The sequence below is a fragment of the Agelaius phoeniceus genome, chromosome 3 (assembly GCF_051311805.1).
Source record: "Agelaius phoeniceus isolate bAgePho1 chromosome 3, bAgePho1.hap1, whole genome shotgun sequence".
Lineage (NCBI taxonomy): Eukaryota > Metazoa > Chordata > Aves > Passeriformes > Icteridae > Agelaius > Agelaius phoeniceus.
Window position 1 is genome coordinate 89317332 of NC_135267.1, and position 17858 is coordinate 89335189.

The 17858-nt window shown below is 41.2% G+C and overlaps 1 protein-coding gene across 3 annotated transcripts in view; it reads right to left on the bottom strand.

Annotated features, from left to right (window-relative positions):
• Positions 1 to 17858, bottom strand: part of EPAS1 (endothelial PAS domain protein 1) — a 77487-nt gene that overhangs the window by 50790 nt on the left and 8839 nt on the right. The window contains exon 1 of one of the 3 annotated variants that reach the window (XM_054630721.2): positions 9065 to 9099. The exons of the other annotated variants lie outside the window; for them this stretch is intronic. Within the exon in view, the coding sequence (XP_054486696.1) occupies positions 9065 to 9084 (20 nt within the window). The 5' untranslated portion in view covers positions 9085 to 9099. Of the gene's footprint in view, positions 1 to 9064; positions 9100 to 17858 lie in introns of those variants that run through there. 3 annotated transcript variants of the gene reach the window in all.

Sequence of the window (17858 nt, forward strand, 5' to 3'; positions counted from 1 at the left end):
GAAAACCATATAAAAAAGCAAAGAAACACCACAAACAGAGGTTCATTAAATTATGTTCTCTTCCACACAGAAGCCTGAAACATAGAGAGAACTGGAAACCAGATTTTTATCAAACCATCTCTGGAGGAAGTAGATAACACAATTCAGAAAATGGGATAAAGATTTGGGAGTGCCGTCAGCAGATTTAGGGAGAGGAAAGGGAAAGCACACAACCAAAAAAAAAAAATCCCATGAGTGCAGAAAAACTTCAAGAATATGGAAAACATTTCCAAGTGCAGGCCTAGAATTAGATAAAGAGAGGAGTCAAGAACTTTTCACCTTAAGTGTCTTGCTTCACAAAGGGGAAAAGGTGCAGGTGTGCCTGAAATACAGGAACATCTGGACTTTGTTAAGTCCTAGTTATGCAAGCACTGATCATCTTAATTAACCAGGCTTTGAGAACTGTCAGGAGGACAAAGATTAATTCTGCTTAACTTCATGAATAACACTTTTAAAGAACAAAAGGGCTCAGCCGGCACAGTAGCTTCATCAAGAAAGATACACTTCTTGTTCCCACAGGGATCCAGTAAAGAAGAGGAAAAGATATTGCATAAAAACTTTAAAGGGAAGATAGATGAAAATGTACCTTCTATTAAGCAATACCTTCATACAAATATACATGACTGCAACTCTGCAGATACAACTCAGCCCTCAAAAAACACCAGACCAACCCTACAATCCAAAAAACTAAAACAAACCTTATGTCAGGACCTATTTTCTGTACGCTCAAGTATTTTTTCCCATGTTTCTGCTCACAAGCTTGCTGTATCCTCACCCATGGCAAGTTCCCACGGCTACCTGCTCAGTGAGCCCCATGCTACCCCTTATTTTTGCAAGGCCACTGCCAGCCCTCCTAAGTGCTCCCCTAGTGAGAACACCTGTCCTGTGAAGCAGAGTCCATTTCATTTATTGAAAAGCCTTTTCCAATTTGGCCTGAGTAAACTTCTTTTCATGGCTGTCTGCCCAAGTATCTCTGATCTTACATGCTTTATCCCTGGTCCAACTGCTCACCTAAACAACCTAAATGGGCTCATTTTCTAGTGTGCTTCTGGCACTCCCATCACAGGCCAGGAGGAGTTGAGACCTTGAGTCCTCCTCCCTGAAGGTGAATTGGAAGTTCAAACTAGAGCTTAGCCTAAGACTAGCTAGCTGTCCTGAGGATTTAATTCTGTGTCTCCATCTGTATTTTACACTGAGTTTTCACCAGAGGTGTTGTTTTCCTATTTCCTTTCATGCTACTGTTTCAGTAGTTTGGGGAGCTACCTCTCTATTTCAGTCTGTCATCAGGGAACTGGGGACCATTTTCTGCAGTGAAACCTGCTTTGTTCAACATCCAATCATACCTACAAGATCACAAATAAGTAAGTAAAAATGACAAACAGCAGAGTTTCCTCTGTATCTACATTGGCACTCACACTCCCTCAGTTTTGCTGCTCCATTTTGTTCTCTCTCAGGTGTAAGCACAGTGCCAACACATTACACTGTTTTGTTATCCAGCCATGGTAATACAGCTTTGATGTTACTCAAAGTTTAACTTCACTGAAGGTGTGTTTAACATGCCATGAACAGAATCACTTTGTGCATCACATCCTGCCTGCCTCTTGCTCTACACTGCAAACAGACCTCTGCCACCATACCTTCAGGTTATTGCCCTAAATTTGCATTTATATCAGTCAACTAGAACTTAGGGTTTCTCACAGTATGGCATTGTTATTACTCCATTGTATTGCTATCTAAATATTATGCCACTAAGTTCACCTTTGAAGACAACTTTCATGTATTTGACCAGTATTGACAAAAAAGAATTCAATAACTTGCTCTGCCATAAACACATTTTTAATAGCACCCTACCCTTTTTTCCAAACACCTTGAAGCTGCAGTGGGAATAAAGAATTACCCAGAGAATGGGCATAATAAAGAAGCAATGCTCAAAGTATTATAACATTACAGATTTCTAAAAGCAGCTTCAGCCACAATAAATGCTAAGGCACTACAGTACAATACAGACCCCATATCGCTTACAAGATTAACAGAAAGGTTTTTGTCAGATAAAAGTACTTTAGAAAGTTGATACACATGATATTTTCTCCTACATTACACATGAAAATATCAAGATATTAATGCATAATAAAATATTAAAACAATAGTATCTTTGCACATTGTATTAGCCTGGGCCTGTAAAGAATTATCTGACCAAGATTATGTTCTCCAGCTAATAATCTGCACAGCTACACACAAGAAAAGACTCTCCCCACCTTTTCAGGTGCCATTGTCTTAGTTTTTAGGGTAAGGAGAGGGAGTTAATATACTTCACAGATTGTGTGGACCAACAAGACCCAGCCTTCCCAAGGATTACAGTCCTTGCAGTCACACAGGGGAACAGAAATTGGCAGCAATAGCTGGAGAAGGAGCTGGAGAAAGGGCAGGTATTTTGAAGGATGGTCAGGAGCAAGTAATTTAGGCATGTGAGAGGGTAACTGTCCTTGACATTTGCAAACTGGCAAGCACTGTACAGCAGTGACCAGGCTGCAACTATAAAATACTTTAAGTACTGCAGCTAGAGTTTAGCAGCAGTTCCCTATTTGGTCACTCAGAACTCAATGTCTTTAAATAAATACTTTTACAAACTACAAATGTACCAGTGAGCATGTCCAGCTTTTGCAAGACACTAAATATCCTTCACATACCCTGTGGCTAATGTTTTACCCTGGACACTGGCTACCCATTGCCAATGTAATAAGAAGTCCAAGCATTTAAAAAATGCAAAAGAGGTAAGTCTGGTTTACAAGAAAATGGTAAAATTTAAATGTTTGTAGATGTGTGTGCACATTCATATATGTACACATCAGAATCACCATGCACACACAAACTCAAAAGGGGGGTCAGAAGTAGGTGCCTTCCCATTCCTGAATTTTTGTGAGCAACTGGGACACAACTTCAAACTTCTCCATCTTAAAATATTATATTTAGAAAAAAAGAAAAAGTCACAGACATACAGAGAGACAGAAAGGAAAGTATGTGTCTCACACCTGAACATCAAGAATGAAGACCTTCACAGTAACTGCTTTGTGTAACTCATGGTAGGAGCTACCAGCGCTGCAATGACAGAAATAATTTTCTCAGTTTTTGTCATTAGCAGACACATTCCTCAAGGTGGATGGATGAAATTATACTATAATTGCACTTCAAACTGTGCACAAACTTTGACTTGGCAATACTCTAGTACAGAAAAAGAAGAGGAAAAAGTAGGAGCTATCCCTCAGAAACCAATGCCAGGATTCAGTATACCCATAATTTTATTGCCTGAAGCCTCTACTGAAAAGGCCCTTCCTCGCTGGGGAAGGGGGAGAAGACAATAAAAACCAGAGGACAGAAGTAGGCTACAAGTAAACATTATCCAGTTAAACTGCTAATGGCAAGCTCTGTTGTTATATTTTTATCAATGCTTTTCTGCAAATTACTTTTATCAGTGATAATTTAGCTTTTATTTCATTATCTGGCACAGCAGACAAAAGGAAAACAGATTTGTTTTACAACAGCTCCAGCACTTGCTCTGTCCATTAACACTGACAGACCAAGGTAAATTAAAGCTCTTAAGGCCACATTTTCAGCATATGTAGCACTGAGGTCTCTGTTTCTAACCAATATGTGTTTCTAAAGGAGACCAGATTTCATGCTAATGCTTTTATTCTCTCCACACAGTTAATGCAAGTTTCTGTATTTTTTCATATTTCATATATTTTTTCTCCATTCAGTTCTGTGTGTTTCCAAAAACATCTCAGGACAATCAGGGAGAATGAATATTTTAAACAAGGAAAATACTACATTTCAGTCAACTGAAGAGTGAAATAGCACTTTCCCTCCTTCCAGTTTTCTTAAGACCACAAAACCACAGAGAAGTTGTGCTTGATTAAAATAATAAATAAGCATAGAGAACCCTTGGAGGACTTTATTTTTTTCCAATGCTCCTCTTCATCCTTTTTTTACCGATGTTTTCAGCTATTTTACTTACTTCAGTAGAGGTAAACAGATTGCTTTATAACTTTCATCTAAAATAATAAATTTATTTATAGAAGCTAATGTAGGGAGCCAGCTGCTCTGGGCAAACAGCGGGCTCCCCATTTAAACCATAGTTTAATGGCTTTGATTACAAAGAACTTTGCAAGAAAAACAACAAAATATTATTGACTGCTCTAAAAGTGCAAGTAATTAGTCATTATTAATAACCATTCTAACAAAATAATACAGTCACTTCTGTTCTTTTATGAAATAGCCTTTCACTTGGACTTAACAAAAAAGCCATATTAGAAAACCAGAATTTCAAAGTCTGAACTGAAAGCCAGATATTCTGACTTGGTCTGAAGACCACTCATGTTACCATTAAATATACATATATATATTCTTTAATATTAGATATTTGGGATAGTTCTAATTTATGATATACATATCATAAAGGGCTCTTTCTCAAAGGCAATAAATAATGCCATTACCAGTTGTTCAGTCTGAAATTGCTGCCATAACCCAAGCACAAATGTTTATTAACATCTAATACAAAATTAAAAGCTGGTAACAAAGTATTTCAAAGAGAGAACATTCTACTTTGTAGAAGCAAAATGAATGAGTTCTGCTACCATAATTTCTTTATTGATTATTCAGGTTTGTGACACATTACCCCAGTACTGTCAAATGTCTTTATATTTTCTAATAAATCCCTCATTTTTCTCAGAATAAGATTTTTTTTAAAAGTCTCAGATAAACTTAGCTTAGTTTTTCTGTCTCTTCAGCAAACATTACATGCCCAATTACAAATGTTACTGCTGGGGCAGGTCACATTGATGAAAATAGATTAATATTAAAGCACATGGAAATTTGGAAGAGCAAGAAAATACTTCTTGGACTACCACCAAGGCAATTTTAAAGCACAAACATGAATATAATTTAATCATTTCCTTACAAGCAGCCTTCCCTACAGGGCTCCCAAAGAAATGACAAAAATGAAGTGTCAGAGTATGTATTTTAAGAGGACCTTTACTGTGTTGGGGGAGGAGGAAGAACATGGTAGTCGAGTATTTTTAACCAGCCTTCCAGAGATGAGTCTAAATCAAGCTCTTACGAATCTTCCCTGTCATAACCCACTACAGAGGTCAAAGGTTGAAGCTTTCCCAGAGGTTCACTGTGCACAACAAACACTAAAAGTTCCCTAAATTTAGTTTATATATAACAGCAAAAGTTCTGTGGCCAGTGACATCCCATTCAGTCCCATTAGTACTGAACAGGGCATACACAGGGCAGGCAAAAGCACAAAATGGCCACATCTTCAGCTAGTCCTAGTACTCATGTCTGTACCATTTACTGCTCTTACACTCTTTAAAACATGCTGAGAAAGCACGCCAAAACCAATCCCTTACTGCAGACATTGGACATATTTTGCTATAAATAGTGTATTTTCCCCCTAATGTATTAGGATTATTTGTGAACTATTACCAAGCTTTACAAAGGGACTTGGGGGTGCTCACTTTTTTTTGTTTGTTTTGAGCAGAGATGCAGTGAAGAATTTTGTGTAATTTGAGATTGTGAGCTCTACCAGCTGGACTGGAGCAGCGAGTTCAATACCCTGCAGCCAACCTGGGGGACGCCTGGCGGGAGCTTGGCCACTCGGCCAGAGCTGAAGCCCTTGGCTCTCGTGCTCGGCATCTGACCTGTACACTATTTCATGCCTATAATTTATCTTCAAACAACATCAGGGAAATCAGTGGGAGAGGGAAGGCTGCTGGATGTGTGTGCTGAACTGTCTAGGAACCTGCCATTCCAACTGCACTCAGGACTCACTCTTCTAATACTGCCTCCAACCAACCAATAAAATAAAATTTAAAAAAAGCCCAAACAAAAACCCAACAAAACACTTTTCCTTGAACTGTTTGAAATGCTTTAAAAAAGTAAAAGAGTCAATATAATGGAGGTGGTTCCAGAAGAAGCTATCAGCATGATCAAAGAGGCAAAAACAAACTACTGAATTTCACAAGACACTGTCATCAGCAGCAAGCTCAACATAAGGAGATTTTTTTTCTGCCCCAAGCTGTTCATACAGCACTGGGGAAGAACAAAGGGACATTAATGATGCTCTTGCACATACTGCACAGCCTGACTAGCATCAGAGAAGTGTTGAAGAGCCTGAGGCCGCCAGTCTCTTGCTCCACCAGATGCCCTGTCTACAGCCACCCACCGCCCGCCACATCTGCTGCAGGTTCTGCAGAAGCCAGCCTCAAATACTTGGGGAAAGTGGAGCTTTCACAACGTGACACAAATGAGAACTTAGTCTCAGCTGGTTTGTGAGTACAGCTGCCACCCAGAAGCCTATCTTTTTCACACTCAGGTGATCTTTGACATTACCATGCCCTACAAATATCTGCAACTTGTTTGGCACATGACGTTTCAAAAACAAGAACAGCTTTGTAATTATGGTTTTGCTTTGTATACAAGTAGTTGTAACCACGAAATGTATTTAAGGCGATTTGCTGTATATGCAATTCTATCAAACACATAAACATCCCTCCCCTAAACAGAGCCTATTTGCCTTCATTAACCATCCTGGTGTCCCCCCAGCTTTTTGGAGGGCACATAACCATCTCCTCTCTTTGTCACTCCCTGCCTACACCAGCACTCTCCTGTCTGTCAGTGCCTCACTCCTTCTCCTTTGACATCTCTAAAGTCTCCACCACAGACTTTGTACCTTTTAAATAGTAATAGATGCATGGAAGAGTTTCAGCATCTGCATGTAAGTGCAGATGCTGTTCCCCAGTAAAGTCACCCTACAGGAAACAAATACAAATTACTGCCTTCTAGACATAAGGCATGGTCCTGGGGACCTTGTTATTAAATCATTAACCTTCGCCTTTCATTTTACATGTTTTCAGTATTCAAATGTTGCTTGAAATAAACAACCTAAGTACTTCCCCATGCTGCAATTTGTTACCAAGTGCTTCACTCCAATGATTGAACAGAGACAAACAAATGAGGGTACCAGTTCTCAAGCAACAAGAAAGCAGTTCAATAATTATTGCAAAAGTTAACAATGGTGTCCCCATAAAACCTTGCAAAAATCTGTTTGTCATTCCTGTGCAATCCCTAAACCAAGATTTTTAAAGAGCCCTAAATACCATTTTCTCTGCCTTCATGGCTATAGTTCTGCACCCTACTGATGCTCCAGTTTATCAGATGATGATGCTAACCATGGTTGGTATCTTATCTCTGTAATCCCCCAGAGTCAGGCCAAGGCTAGTGTTGTACTAAGGGTATGTAAAAATGTCTTTTGCTGTGGAAACAACCACATGTAATTTGGTGAAAAGCCTGAATAAGTGGCATGTAATAATTATAGTTGCTAATACCAAATGTTTGTTTTCTCAGGAAAAAAAAAAAAAGGCAAACCAGAATTATGTAAGAGCCCTTATCTATTAAACATCAGACTAAAAGTTGGTTCATACGCATATTAACAAATTAGATATACAACCATGAGATGTCTGGTCAAAAAAAGCATGTATGGCTACTGAAATCAGTGGGAGGGGGTTTTTTTGTTGATTTGGATAGAATGAAACTAAATCTGGTTTTCCCCCTCATCAACCCTTTCTGTCCTCTTGGTGTACCCTTTCCTACAGAGGAATACACAGCAATATCCCTGGCAGGCAAGGTGAAAGGCTGATGTAGCCCAGCATCAGCATCAGCCCACTTCAATCAGCAGACACTTCAAGGAGGACACAGAAAGCAGAGATGCTTCCCCAAAATGTTCTGCCAGTCTCTGTGCCTCTCAGCCTTCCCCTGAGCACAGACCCCAGGAAAGTCTGTTTGGTTAAACCTCAGCGGTGCCTATGGGTGAGGTTTTGATGACTGAAGTCCAGCATACACCCAAGCCTCAGCAGAACCCTTTGAAACTCCTGCTGCAGTAAGCCAGCATGACACTCAAGAGACAAGAACTGCCTTCACAGCTCCTGGTCCTGTCCTGCAGCCCTCCCTTTGGGCAGGCAGCCTGGAGCAGTTCTTTCAGGAGAGAGCCATGCTGCTGAGCAGAGCTCCCTCCGCAGGAAGGGCAGAGCCCTCGGCTCCTCCCCAGCGCCCAGGCAGCATCGGCGCTGCCACCTCCACCCAAAAACACAACCTCACCAAGCCTGCAGGGGCTCTAGTACCAGCAACAGGAAAGCGCCTCTTCTCTTCTCTTAAAGCTCCCTTTGCATTAAGCTCTTCTTTCAAAATTTTTCCCACACTTACTTGCTAAAGCAAACAAACAAAAAAAAAAATCTAAGTTTTTTTTTCTCCCCTATTTAGAGAAACTGAAGTGTGAAAACTGTGTAAGATGTTATAGTTCTTTCTAGGACTTTTGTGTTAACATTTTGAAAAGGTAATAATTTTTATTGCACAGCACCACATCTCTAACGAAAACTTTGTAAAACTCAAACAAAAAACCCAATACACCGCAAGCAACAGTAAACATTTACTATTCACTTCTGCTTGTTCTGACAGATCTGTCAACCAGGAACGTTTTCAGATCTCTATATTTTGTGAGTATGGCTAAGACTATACTTCCTCACCATAGCATATGCTAGACTTTAATCTTAATTTTACTGTTCTTTCATTTCACTTTTTCAAACCACATTCATTTAAGCTTTTTAAGCATACTTAAACATACAAATGTACTAATTGTTGTTATTAGACCTATCCTCTAAGTATTCTGAATTACTACATCAGGCAGTAGGAGAAGCTCTTCCAAAACTCCTGAGGTCCTCAGTACCTAATGAGACTGGATTTTATAGTATGTATTACAACTGTTGTTACACACCTACAGCATTCCCTCATGTGCACAGGTCCCTAATGACAGCATACAAGTCACACTGCATGAGACACGGTGTGTTCTGCTGTAATGTCACCAGGTTCACTTTCCACGCTGTCAGACTACAACCTCTGGGCAAGTGCCATTAAAAAAACTCATAAGAATAAGCTAAAATAAATATCAGCACCTCTCTTTCCACAGCAGTACCTGTATGAGAAGTCTCTCATTCCCCCTGCACACTGCCAGGTGCTGTCACTTTGCCAGCTGCAGCATACAGCTCACGAGAAGCACTCTAACGCTCTTTGGCACTGTGAGCATAGCTGCATTTCTGCTGCTCCCAGTTTGCCTTTACACAGGCTCTTCCCTAGATGAGAAGTTTATTTCTGCTCATGTAAAAGTTCAGCCTGAGAAACACCAAGCAAGCTCTTCAGCTTCAGGGAGGAGCAGGCATGCAGGCTGAAAGCACTCGGTGCTAGGCGAGCTGCTCCCTTGTGCTTTATCTGTGAGCACAGGCATTTTGGAAGCGAGTATCTGCCCTGACACATCCTCCAAAGGAGAGCAGTATCTCCGTGTGCCAAAAGCCGAGTGACGGAGGCTGCTGTGCCCCCAGAGATACCTATCACTCCTCTCCTGCGGCAGGACACACATTGGAGGGGCCACGGGTGTCCTTAACACCAGGCTGCACCAAGCTCCAGGTGTGGCCGTGTCCCCGGTGACGCGAGGGACGCGGGGTGTTCCCGGCTCCGAGAGCAGATTAGCGCGCACAGCTACACGCGTGTTTACTTGACTGAGACCCACATTTAGACATGTACACAAGTGAACAATCCCCAGCTGTTTACTGGGACAAAACTTCCACTGACTGCAGTGGGTATCTGCCTGCCTGCACAGCTGAGGATTAAACCCTCAAACCTCTGCAATTCCCATGTGCACATTTCTATCTCATCAAAGAAAAAGGAAAAGCGAATATGCCCATGTGACCGTGGATTTCTCCAACACTTGGCTACATTTGGATTCAGAGAGCACGTGTGCCTTTTTAACACTGCCAAAAAAAGGACTAAGGATCACCCCATGTTTTTTGAACAAGAGTTTCTAAATTTTCTTATTCTATATGCAGAGTAGATTTCTAGCTCTGACTTTATAAGGCAAAACAATTTTTTTGAAATCACTTAAAATGATGTACATCAGAGGAACATATTTCTTATTAAAAGAAATGGACTGTCAGGTCCTAAAATATCTCTCTAACTGCTTCCATTTGGAGAGAAAATCCATCTTTATTGACAGTGAAATGTGTTCTCCAGCTGGTTGAACACTGCTCAGCCCATCACCTTTTGCAATTCTCATGTGTCTTCCCTAATCTTAGGGCCAACTCCATCATCAGTCTACTTTTACCATACAATTCATATTTGGATGGCTTATGCAGGACTCCAAACTCCATTGCTGTGGAGCAAGCTTGTTGCTTTCCTCCATCATTGGTCAAAACATGTTGAAGTTAACCTGGTTGATTTGGCAACCATGCTGCTAGAGCTGTTTGGTCAAGCCAACAGGATGCAAGTCAGGATTTCTGGCTTTGCATCCATCTGTCAAAAATGCAGTACCTGTTATACACACACCCAAGAAGTGCTCGTATTCCCAATATTATAAAATGGTTTCCTAGATGTCAGTAGTATCACCACTCTATTACTCTGCCAATTCTCCAAGTATGGCATTAGCTGGACTGTAGCCATTAAAATGTTGATCCTAAGAATACAAGGTAACAACCCAGACTACAGACTACAGCCTTGAAGTGACCACAAAAGCTGTATCACAACACACATTAACCAGTAAAAGTTCGTTTTCCATAATAAATTAATCAGATTAAAAGACAGTAATGCAAGAAGTCAGTCATGTGTAGGCAGCATGACATTTTCTATGACAACCTGGATTCGCGGAAAAGGTGATAGTATGAGACAATTTAAACACAATCTCACATGACTGTGATGACTAAGTCAATATGAATGCTTTCCCTTAAAATGATTCTTCTGTTTCTTCAAAGCAGATGGTATTTAACTGGAAGATCATACATGACCTAGGAACTAGAACAGAAAAAAATCAGTACAGTCTATTGAGTAAGTTTACAAACATAGTAAAGTGACTATTTTGTCATCTCTACTCTTCACCTTTCCAAAGCCATGCCAGGAACAGGTCTGCCAAAGAATATGAGTAACAGTTTGAAAATTATGTGTAAACTGTGTAGAAAGTGTCAAGTTAGACAAACATCTTTCTGAAAATGAGTTACTGACAAAGCTCTGTAAGTACACACAGTGTTCTACATATAGCTCCATGTGCAAACAGAAATATTTAGAAAATAATCAGCATAAACGCAGTGACATGGCACAAGCTGCTGTGAAATACACTTTCAAAACACATGCAAATAATCTAGGCTAGTAACTGGTAAACATTATTAAATACACTTGCTTCAACAGCAATGCAAAACTAAGGTATATTTTAACCACAGACAATTGCAGAAACAACTTGTGTGGAAGCATTAAAAACCATCAGCATGAAAATACTGTTTTCTGAAATTCCTATCATTGTCATTAACACTCTGGATACCCGGAGCATGTTTTCAAGGCAAATGTAAGGACGTTTAACTGAGGGACCATCAGCAATACCAACAATTTCAGAGTGCTCTGAAAATGCGTTTTCATTGCGCACTGCCTCCCCCACCCTCAATAAAGGCCTGTGCATGTCACAGCAATCAGAGCCACCGCGGCACGTATTTCAGAGGTGCACTCAATCTGAAGCTGTGCCTCACACTTATCTCGTCACGAGGCTGCAGCAGCCACCTTTATTGCCTTCAGCCATGTCGGCGCTGACACACGCCCCTGCTGCCGGAGGTTTCCCCGTGGAAGGGTGCTTCCATGTGCTTCCATTGGCGTCACCACCGGGACACCTCCCGCCGCCGACATGGCTCGGCCGCACGTTTGCAGGACTGGCCTTTTAAAAAGTCGACCGTATAAACTGGGCAGTGACCAGAATGAGCCGCAGTTATACAAGAAGCAAGGAAATATTATGCAAGACCACAGGAAGTCAGAGGAGACAGCATTCTGGGCAGGCCTGGCAAGGAGTCTGTGTGAACTTCAGCTAACAAGCAAAGCTCGGTCATTGGCGCCAAATTCAGCAGAGAACATTCCCAGTGCTGCAAAGGATAACACTCCCCATGCTTTTGCCAGTGGGCTGCGTTCCAGGACGCCATGTACCTGATGAAATGCAGATAAAAACCGGGTCTTACTTTTGGCCAAGTTTTCACTTATTTTTAAAATTTGAGGCATATTTTGGTCCAACCCTTCTTAGAAGTGGCAAATGGTTTATTTTCATGGCTTTGCTAATCACTTGCTCTTATGCTCCCTGTAATTTCAACTACAATAAGTGGCCTACAAAGAAAACATTTGGCAGAAGCCTCATTTTTTCCACACATCTTGCCCATCTCTACCTCAAGGCTCTCTGCTAATAGGATGTATGAAGATTATGGATTCCTTTTCCTTTGGCATTTTGGAATGACCTATGAAAATACACTTGGTGCAAAAGGATGACACCCACCTTGCACATAACTGTAGTATTTTAGTCTGCTTCAATGTCAAAAGTAATTGTTTTGGGAGTGGGGTTTGGTGGTTTTATTCATTTTTGAAAGCTACCTCACGCAGGTCCTAGTTGGAGAAGACATCCACTAAAATGTAGCAAACTTGATTTCTGATATGACAGAAAAAATTGGCCTTAATTTGGTAAACATTCATTGTCTAGCAATACATGAGTTCAGAGAGGTTTTATGCTTTGTTCCAGGATTCACCTTTAAAACATCAGTGATAAAATGCTGGAGGTGGAAATCCAGTTTTAGGTTCACACACACATAGTGCCAAATAAGAAGCACAGCATGCAGAGTCTTACACAACAAGAAACAATTACCAATTGTGATGAGAGTAGACAAAGCGTTCTCAAGAGAATCTATTTTATGTTTGTAATCACCCTCAAAAACACACAATAGCACTCTCCTTCCAGCAAATACATAATACAAACAAAAACCAAACAGTAGTACTGCCTTGACTGGGGGAAGTGATTCTGAGAAGTATAAGAGATCTTCAGTAGATACTGATTGCCAAAGCCAATGAACCAATTTTAAAAGTTTTCATCATTACCTTTGCTTATGGGAACAACAAAAATACGCAACTCTTAACAGGAGATTCCCGCCTTCAATGCGGTTTGCACATGAAAAGGTTCCCATAGCCTACTGCTCTTGCAAAAATAATTAAACAAGCACTGCAACAACACAGGAAAGTGAAAATGTTAGTGGTGACAATGCCTTCATTGTTACTGCCAGTATAACAATGCCCAAAATTAATCACAACCCCGACAATCAACACCAACGCACACACAGTTGGGCCTCTCCAACCAAAACAGATCTTTCTACAGCCGGATCCAGAGTTAAAGCTGTTGAGAAGTGCGGTTGTTTCTCCAGCTGAAGTCAGAGATTCCCATCCAGCAGAAACAAGTCTAGCTGCACTTCTCAAGGCCTGAGTGAAGTATACATTGGTGGTTTTAATGTGGCCAGTCTACATAGCCCACAGTATTGAGTGTTAGTAATAATCATAGTAGCACAGCAGTTTCTTCATCCAAAACCAGTAAGGTCTAAGCACACTGAAACACTTGGAAATGCCCAGAGTAAGGAGCAGACTTTTATCTGTATCTATTTTGGCCAAATAGCAAGGCAAATAGCTCACAGAAAGTTTTTAAAACACCACAAGGGTTAACTAGTGAACCACGCTGCAAAAGCAACAAGCTGTTGTGCCAACAAGGGCTCTAGCAAAAACACACTCCTCCAGATTCTGCAGACTCCTGGTGGATCCTGGAACCTGTAGCACAACAAGCTGCAAGCATGTAGCTGGCTGGCACTTGGACTTCTTCAGCCATAGCAAGTCTTTCATCTGTACAGGGAAATGGACTTGTGGCTGCAACGTTTCCCTGTAGCCATTACAACACCTGCTTCCAGTTATTTAGTATCCTTGAGATCTCTACAGCTCTATCAGAAATAGAGGCAGAGACACTATAACCGTGTAAACCTTGATCCCTTAAGGAAACAAGCTAGAAGGGGATAATTCATCTAATCACTGTCTCATCACCTATTAAAGTTTCTTTTGATATCCAAGTAGTTCACTGAGCCATAATCCTTCTCCAGACTTCCTATATGCAATCTATATTCAGCAACAGCAAACTATAATATACCTCCAACCACAAGCACAAGAAGGTATTTACTTCCTCTGAGGTGGAAAGGGAGATTGTCTTGACTCTCAGGAGCAAGTATACCTCTAGGTTGAAGCCTTCTCTTTATTTTCCTTCAGTATATTGATTTCATATTCCACAGCTTCACTAAAACATCTCCTGGTATGTGGGCAAACAGAGCACAATGAAATACATTTGCCCACCAAATATTCCTTCTTACAAGTGTAAATCAGAACTGATTTCCTATATAAGTAACAGATAAGAACAGATGCTTGTTTTACTTTCCTCATACCTTGCAAAGGTATTTCATTTGCTTAATCCACCAGCTAAGGCTTGAAGTGAAATGATAATGAAACCCTCTTTCAAGAGGGATGAAGGTTTATATCACACACAGCTGACATTTTATTTTCCTCAAAGGCATTTTCACGAAACCATATCCAGAGGTCTGAGGCAGGAACTGAACTCCATTTTGATAAAGGTTATAGATATTATGGATATGGAGGTTTTTTGGTACAAAAGCCAGAGCACTCCAACTGTTAATTAAGGTACAAAGAGAAACTTAGGAAACCAAACCAACAGGAGCACACAGGTCAACAAATGACTCAGTAGGCTCTTTCCCTGGCTGTAACCTACTCAAAATGCAATATAACATGAAATCATTTTACAGTTGCACTGTATTCATCCCATGACTCTCTCTGAAGGAATGCTCTGCAATGACTTCACGTTGGCAGTGTTTCTTCTCAAAAGGTTTTAACAGGTCAGGTGGCAGGCACTCTTCCTCTTTCAGCTCTGCCTTTAGGTGGACTTCTGCTCCACATTAGCCATCACTGCACCCAAAATCCCTACTGTGACCTGCAATGCTGACTTTGTTCCCTGCTCATTTTATTCCCCGCGTTAGAAGAACTCTGAAAAGTTCCTATTTGAATAAGTACCATTTGCTGTCATCTGCTTCCTTTAAAATACTTCTTTTTAAAAGTGTCAGAAAGCAATAGAGCTGGTCATTCTGGTTCATTGCTTCATATTTGCTGTTTGAGAAGCTGGAATTTAGTTACACCATGTTTACAGTGGCATCTAGGTTTGAGGGGCAGGGAGATGTTGTCCTAAGATCTGGTAGGCAAGGAAAAGAAGTGTTACACAGATAACACAGCCTCTTGCACTACCTTCTTCAGGGCCTGCACACAGTGTGCAAAGCTGCCAAGTCTGTCTGAAACATTAGGCTTTTCTCACTCTCTCTTCTTTACACGAAACACTGCAGGGGCTCCGTCTTCTGGCCCACCCTGGCACCCGTATGTAAGAGAAGCCTTAACTGAATGAAGATCCACAGGCTTCAGTCTCTGTGAATGAGATTGTATATGCTGACCTCTAAACTCATGTCCCAATAACCCTGTGTGTCAGCACTCTTCTACTTTCTTACAGCTCTCAGTTCAAAGGAACTGAGAGCAAATGATTGCTGGAACCCTGCTGAACTCCCCATCTGCAGAAAAGACCGGTTTTGTTGTGGCGGCCAAACCCTCCTTTTCACTCTTACTGCCCTGTGGGTTGCTCACCTGCCTGCTCCATGATGAAATCTGAAAGAATAAGGGGTTTATCATCCCTGAGATGCTTCAGGATGTTGCAATCCCCGGCTGCCGCCACCAACACCCCCACCTTCTCAATTGCTTGGGGCGTCTAAATTGCACATGGATCTTATATGACAGGAGGACAAATTCAAAGGTGAAGCAAGCGAAGGCGTAGGTCACCCGCCAGCACGTGGGTGTAACCTACATATTGAGGGATAATATGGAGTGGTGCAGTAAAGAAAGCAATTAACCTGGTAATATAGGAGTGAGAGATAACCAAACTCCTTCCACTTGACAACCTCCTATAAGAGCATTTTCAAGTTAGGTTTATTCTACAAGCTTCTTGTCAGCATATCTACAGCATTGTGTTAGGCATAGAAATAGAAAGGCTCCATTTTTAAAAGTTTACAGTTTAAATAAATAAGACACACAAAGGGTGGAAGGAAGGATGTGCTACCATCCCAGTTTTCCAGACTGGGGAGCTAGGATAACTACAGTGAGCAGCCACACCACACTGTCCAGTGTGGTGTGTCCATTATCAATGCAATGCCCTGAGTATGCAGCATAAAACAAAGAGCTGGGCTGAGCAAGGGGCTTTTAGAGAGGATGTGGAGGGGAAAGGAGACAGAAGAAGCAGAGGCCAGACCCACTTGCTAAAGCTGTTGTTCCGCAGCCAGGTCAACAACCAGACTCAACTTTCACAGCCAGCTCTACTAAGAGTGGTGAACAAGCTCAAGAAACAGAATCTAAAACATGATTTTATTCAGCTTCACTGCACTTTGGCCCAGGTCCCCATGCCAGAGTCTTTGTTCGGGCCAGTCATGCAGCTGACAAACAAAAGTAGGGTTGGGGGGTTGGTTTTTCCTAAATGGGAAATAATGGCTGTTTCGAAACACCAGCATAAAGTTTCCCTGAAGATATCTGCACTTGCTTCTATTTCATTTTCAAGCCAGCACATGCCTAAGAGAACGGGATAGTCCCCTTTTGTGAATCACTGGGAACATAATATGGCTTTGCTGTTACGTAAAAAAGCCAGTAGAAGCATTGAGGCAACTTGAGCACAGAAAGGATGTTCCTATAAAAATGTCCCTCTGATTAGTAATGGCAATAAACACATCCTTCAAATCATTCACAGGGGAGAAAACTCAAGAACCAGATTTATTAACACAAACTGATAATCTTACAGCTGCAGCACAAAACCAGCCCACCCGCAGCTGAAGCAAGCTATGCTCCCTCAGTGAAATGTGACATCTTCCACCTAACCACGCATGTAAAAGTGCTGCATTATGCAATGAAGGTGGTCAACACTGCCAAATGTATACCTTCCCTAAAAAGCATAAATAACACAGTTTTGTTAAGAACAAGCAAAATTATCTGTCTTGAGGCATTGGTTTCCTGCTCTCAAGCAAAACTCAGCCATCCCATGTGCAAGAACTGCCCAACTCAAACTCTCTGCACTCTTCAATGTGCAAGGCAACCTTACAGGACAACAGGAACTGTCTCCCAGATCAATATGGGGATAACTGGAAGCAGTAAACCAAGAGCCACATTTGTCATGGTTTTCCTCTGCGACAGAGGAGGAACAGAAAAAGCCAGCAGTAGGCAAAGCCTTGCTGTTCTTCCAAGACCATATGCTGAAAGCAATATGCAGAGGCTATTCCAAAATGCTTACCCCTTCCCAAAGGCTCTCCACCTTCACTGAATTAGACAAATGCAGCTTTTCCAGAAGAATCATCTGGCAAAAACTATAGGAAAATACCAAAAGCACTTTCACCAACTTGCAATCTTCTCTCACAGGTTATGAAACACAGGGGAGGCAACTGAGACCTTAAAAAAAATTAAATAACCTGGAGTGTAGTATAGTTCTAACTGGTCACTGGATTTGTACTCCAGAGAAAAACTGCCTAAGGAGTAGTGGCATGATAAAGCCATTTAACGCTGAATTTCTTCTCACACATCCACGTATGACGCTGACATTCCACAGATCACTCAAAAGGCATTTTTGTTCTAAGCAAACTTCCTATCAGCTTTAAGTCAATACTCACCATAAATACCTGAGAGTCTGAAGACAGTGTCATTGCCATCAGCTAACAAGTTTATTTCATCATAATGCCACACAAAAATCTAACCAGGAGCAACAATGCTTATCATCTCAGAAGATACTTTGCTATTGGCAACGACTTTTGGAT